General features: G+C 45.1%; 1 protein-coding gene across 1 annotated transcript in view; it reads right to left on the reverse strand.

The window, feature by feature from the left end:
* LOC306848941 (prickle-like protein 2) overlaps window positions 1–5653 on the reverse strand; it is a gene marked incomplete at both ends in the record, with an annotated part of 52291 nt that extends 46638 nt beyond the window's left edge. Inside the window, one exon of the mRNA XM_079383732.1 lies at window positions 5522–5653. Within this exon, the coding sequence (XP_079239858.1) occupies window positions 5522–5653 (132 nt within the window). The remainder of the gene's footprint in view (window positions 1–5521) is intronic.
* Between the last annotated feature and the right edge of the window lie 347 nt (window positions 5654–6000).

The raw sequence follows: 6000 nt of genomic DNA on the forward strand, positions 1-6000 counted from the left end.
TCTGGTACCGGAGGCGAGCTCACTATACATGATGTCCATCGGAATCCGGCCATCCTGCATTCGGCAGACATCACCAAGCCAGCGTAGGCGTCTTTGTGAAAGGAGTGCGTGCATGCTGAATGTTTTTGCCTGGGCCAGCACTTCAGTGTTTGGGACACGGTCATGCCAGGTGATGCCCTCAGGCAGCGCAGGTGGTGAGCATGCTGTTGTTCCACACTCTCTTGGTCAGGCGGGCCATTGCTATTGATGCCTTGCTGATTCTGGTGTTCAGCTTGTTGTCCAGAGAGAGGTTGCTGCAGCCAAGATATGTAAAGTCGTCCACCACCTCAAGGGTGTGATCGCCGATGGAGATGCGGACATCATGTCATGGGACATCCTGGCCCATGACGTTTGTTTTCTTCAGGCTGATGGTCAGCCCAAACTCATCAGAGGCATGAGCAAAGCTGCTGGTGAGACACTGTAGTGCTTCCTCGGTATGGTCAGTCAGGGCGGCATCATCACCAAACAGCATCTCCCTAATCAGGACCCTGCGCACCTTGGTTTTTGCATGCAGACGTGCAAGGTTGAAAAGGTTGCCATCGCTCCTAGTGCAGATGAAGACACCATCTTCGGACTGACTGAAGGCGTGGCGCAGCAGCAGGGAGAAAAAGATGCCGAAGAGTGTGGGGGCGAGAACACAGCCTTGCTTCACGCTGCTTCGGATCGGCAAAGGTTCTGAAGATGAGCCATCATACTGGACGGTTCCTTTCATTTCATCATGGAAGGACGTGACCATCTTCAGAAGTTTGGGGGGACATCTGATCCTGTGCAGTAGGGTGAAGAGGCCTTTCCTGCTGACCAAGTCGAAGGCCTTGCTCAGGTCGATGAAGGCGATGTAGAGTGGCTGTCTCTGCTCCCGGCACTTCTCCTGCAGCTGTCTCAGTGAGAAGATCATGTCGATCGTTGATCTCTGGGATCTGAAGCCGCACTGTGCCTCTGGATAGACGCGTTCAGCCAGCACTTGGAGTCTGTTTAGCACCACACGGGCGAAGACCTTCCCCACAATGCTCAGCAAGGAGATGCCACGATAGTTGTTACAGTCACTGCGGTCTCCTTTGTTCTTGTAGAGCGTGATGATGTTGGCATCTTGCATGTCCTGAGGAACTGTTCCCTCTTCCCAACACTGAAGTAAGAGTTCATGGAGGCGGTCGAGGAGGACACTCTTCTGGCCAGCCTTGATGACCTCTGGGGGAATGCCGTCACTGCTTGGAGCTTTGCCACATGCTAAAGAGTCAATGGCCTTGCTGAGCTCGTCTACAGTGGGCAGAGCATCAAGTTCTTTCATCTCGGGCAAGGGGGTGGTGCTCTCCATTACAGTTTCAGTGATGACGTCGCCTGTAGCGGACCTCAGGGGAGCGATCTTGATGGTGCTTGGGCCAAATGCTTCTTCATGCCCTCATACATGGCGCGGATGTTCCCACAGTCTGCAGAGAGCTGAATGCTCTGACAGAGGTTAAGCCAATAATCGTTAGCGCATTTCCTGGCAATCCGCTGAGCGTAGTTTCTGGCCACCCAGAGTGCAGATATGATGGCTGGCTCAAGTTCGATTATTCCTGCTTCAAACCAGTCTTGATTTTTCTTCACCCGTTTGCCGAAGGTTGTCATGGCCAAGTTGTAGATGGCGTCATGGATGTGGCTCCATCTCTCTTCAGCGCTGTTGTCTAGGCAGTCCTTAAGGGCCTCTTCAATGGCACTGGCAAGGCGTGTGCAAACATCTGGGACTGATGTCAGGGCTGTGTTGATAAGTGGCCGTCCTTTCTGCTTGGAGTTGTGGATCAGCTTGGGGTAAAGGCGTACCTTACTCCCAACCAGTGAGTGGTCAGTGTCACAGTCGGCGCTATGGTAGCTGCGGGTAGTGAGAATGCAGTTCAGCAGGGGTCTTCTGGTAATGACAAGATCCACCTGGTGCCAGTGACAGGACCTGGGGTGACGCCAGGACACTCGGTGGCAGGGTTTAGTTGAGGAAAAACGTGTTTGAAATGCACAGGTCATGGTACGAACAAAGTTCTAACAGTCTCTGTCCATTTTCGTTAAGCTTGCCAATGCCAAAGTTGCCGATGCAACGGGGCCAAGAGTTGTGGTCAGCTCCGATCCGAGCGTTGAAGTCCCCGAGTTGGAACAGGTGTTCTGTGGTAGAGATCTCTTTGATGGTGGTCTTGAGCTTTTCATAAAATTTGTCCTTTGTCTCAGCTGAGGAGCGGAGTGTAGGAGCATAGATGCTCAGGATATTGACTGGGCCTGAAGAGGTAGAGAGGTGAAGAGAGAGGATTCTGGGCGTACCTCCAGAAGGCCACTCAATTGAGGACAGCATGGAGTTCCTCACTGCAAATCCAACGCCGTGAATCCGAGGCTCCTCAGGCTCATTTCCCTGCCAGAAGAATGTGTAGTCCTGCTCTCTGAGGCTGCCATTGGAAGGTAGTCTGGTCTCCTGTAGGGCAGCAATGTCGATGTCCAGTCGTTTCAACTCACGGTTGATGATGACTGTCTTCCTGGCGTCATCAACTTGTTGTAGTTTGTCAGAGTGGCCAGGGCACATGGATCTGACATTCCAACTTGCCAGCCGCAGGGCTGGCTGTTTGTTTTTTCTTCTTGTTTTGCCTGGTGCAGGTTTTGCAGTCTGCTTTTCGGTTGTTTCCCTAAGCTCCAAGCACCCATTGAAGCAGGCAGACTGTGGCGGGTCAGCACCTTACTGACTGGGGGCTGCCCAGCTTAAGGCGGGTGTTAGCTGACCAGTGGGACACGATGATCCCGCCCACCGTCGGAGACAACCCGTGGCACCCGAGCTTACGCCAATCCGCTCTGGGTTTATAACTCGTAACTGCTGTCTCCCGTGTTGTGTTGTCGCTGGAACAACGGCACTGGAGTGACCTCTCCGGGGCGCAAGCCTGGGCAGAGTGTATGGAGATCCTTGTATGCCCAGTCATCAAGATCCCCCTCTCAGCCTCACCTACAGTATGTAGTCCAAAGGAATGCAGAGCAATACGTTTGGCACCAGCTCGGCTGCAGGAGCTGCTGGAACAGTGCGTTAATGCAGGCAGCTGTCCGCCTTCGGGGCTCCACTCCTGATTTGGAGGGTTTACTCCCCCACACTCAGCCGTTGGATAAGCCCATGATCTCCTTCGCCCTTTAGCCGTAGGCAACCAAAAGCAGATAATCCGCCTAGTGGTGCAGTGTGAACACCATCCCCTCGCGTGGTTTAGCCCGCCAGCTGAGGCGGTTTACCAAGTTGTGGCACTTGCAGCCAGCATGTGAGAGAATTAGGAGATGGATGAGGACCAGTGTTGCACCAAGTAGGTGAGCAAACAGCAGCAAAGCTACTACCTCTATCCAGACCCCCTACACCCTGTAAGAAGCACTATATGCCGTGGTTATTATTATTATATTTTTTTTTTAACATAAGCTCATTAGAACAAGGTGGTATGGCAAATATGGTAACTGGTGGAATATGATTATGGTGTCTATCAGTGCAAGTGAGTTTTAATTATGTTTGCCAATAGAGAGGGACATTCAGGGGCGGACTGGCCATCGGGGAGCACCGAGAGAATTCCCGGTGGCCTGGCAGCCAATTTGGCCCGCTGCCCTACATATTTTTGTTGTTTTTGTTGCCTGCCGAATGTACTAAAGTGAATATTTCCGAATTCGCCTTTCAATAATATAATTTTTTTAAAAACACAAATTAAAATAATAAATCAAGAATTGGTTAGTCGTGACTAGCATCGCGCTTCGCCTCGCGCACGCTCCACGCATCCGCGCGCCCGCCAGAAGGATGCGAGACCCTAGAATGGAGTGGAAGCGATCAGGTGGAGCAGAGAGGCAAAACTATCCTGTTCAGGACTTCAAGTGCTGACACTTTTTATGTACATCTGTAAATAGACTATTGTAGTTTTGTTGTATTGTAGTTTTGTATTTGTTTACTTAGTTAAACATTAGACTGCTAGCAAATGTTAGCAATAGCAGTCAATTAATTACTGCAAAATTACCAAAAGGACATAATTACTATTGTAAAGAGTAGGAAATTAGCAAAACAATATTCACATCGTTTTATAACAGGTTTAGAGGGAGATAAGGCAGAAAACAACACAACGAAAACTAACATGGTTACTATAGTTAAACCATGGTAAACAAAAATTAACAATGGTTTTACACTATATAGTTCACCATGGTATTTGTGGTAAAACTCTGGTTATACAATTGGTAATCAGTCTGCCAAAAAAAAAACCAAAAAACATGGCTACTTTTACCATAGGCCTAATAATACCATGTTTAATTTTCCTTATAGGACAAAGCATGACCCATGATAATGCAAAAACATGTTCAGTGTTAATATTTTTTGTATAAAGATATATTCAGGATGTATCTATTATTGTACCAATTTTGACATTTAGGTAAGATAAAACAATAACTTATGGTCCGTTGTGAAATTAAACCACTATTAAAACATCAATACAGCCAGCTTAATGGAGAGCTTTTTTTTAATGAATGAATGATTCTATGATTCACTTATTAGGATAATTTCATGTTACCCAATTTCACATTTCTTTATTCAAAATGTAATTTACATTAATCTTTACATTAAAACTTCTCAAAGTATTATTTAAGCAATAGTTTTTGCAAAGTAAATGGATTTTGAAAAATGGTAATATTAATTTTGTGATACTGATTTTATGATTGATGTAACTGCCCTATAGTGCATAGTGTTAGTGAAGGTAATTAAACATTTTAAATGTTAATATTAAACAGTATGCAGCTTCATTATTTGTGCTTGTGAGAGAGACATAGAGACAGATGAGGATCGCTGAGCATGCCTGATTTGCTGATGAACATTTCATGGTTGAACAGATGGAAAGGAAATGGCTCATGTCACAGAATGAACCTGTAAGTCTCTCTTTCTCTTTTTCTCTCTTTCTCTTTCTTTCTCTCTCTCTCTCTCTCTCTCTCTCTCTCTGTCTCTCTCTCTCTCTCCCTTATAAGTTCAAGTTTAAGTTGCTTTATTGGCACAACATTTGTATTATAGCATTGCCAAAGCATAAAAATATATGTCTCTCTCTCACACACACAAACAGGGTTGTGCACAGACATTTGGGGGGCAGGTGCTCCAGTGAAAAAAGAGCACTCCTCTCATAATTATTTATAAAAAATATATATATATCTAAATCTCTATGAATGAATCTAATGAAATCTGTCAGAATATGTCCTTGTCATATTTCATTCTAAAATAAAAAATATATATATTTTGCTTATGCTTACAAAAGAGGCCTTACAAAATGAACAAATAATGTAAAGCAAACAAATAATTCTATAATTATGAAAATGTGATTATATAATTTTATATTATAGTATTATTATAATATAATTATTATATATAATACCAAATTAATGACAGAACCAAAACTTTAAAGCCCAACATTTTTCGCCTTTAGCCTTTTGCTTATGGAATACCATCCTTCAGTTGAAAAAGACGGGCATGCTGACATGAACCTACCTGTTCAGGTTTGAGGCCAGGTGGCACCCAGGCGTACTCCTCTAGTGCACAGCCAGAGTCATCATCAGAAGTTGAGTTCCTCTGGAAGTCAAACATGATTTTAGAGACCGTCCTCTCCATATCCAGCGCCATATCATTACTTCATACCATTAACCACTGCAGAAAGACACAGACAGACAGGAATGAGAAATGCAGATGTAACACGTTACACAGTTACAGATGCTAATATCACAGACACTTGCATGGATTTCATTTTCATTTCACAAACATACATTACAGTTGATATTCAGTATGTGATGATTAAGTTGTTTCAGTTATGTTGCAGCTGACCAAATGCTTAATAAATGTGCGCACACTGACAATGTATTGAAATTGCCTGCATGGAAATTTAACACGCCAACTCATTTTCTGATAATGCAACGTTGCTGTAAATGCAATGAGGGTTCTCAATGAACATAATCGAAACACAAAATTTAGAT

This window comes from Barbus barbus (genome assembly GCF_936440315.1).
Source record: "Barbus barbus genome assembly, chromosome: 29".
NCBI classification, from domain to species: Eukaryota; Metazoa; Chordata; class Actinopteri; order Cypriniformes; family Cyprinidae; genus Barbus; species Barbus barbus.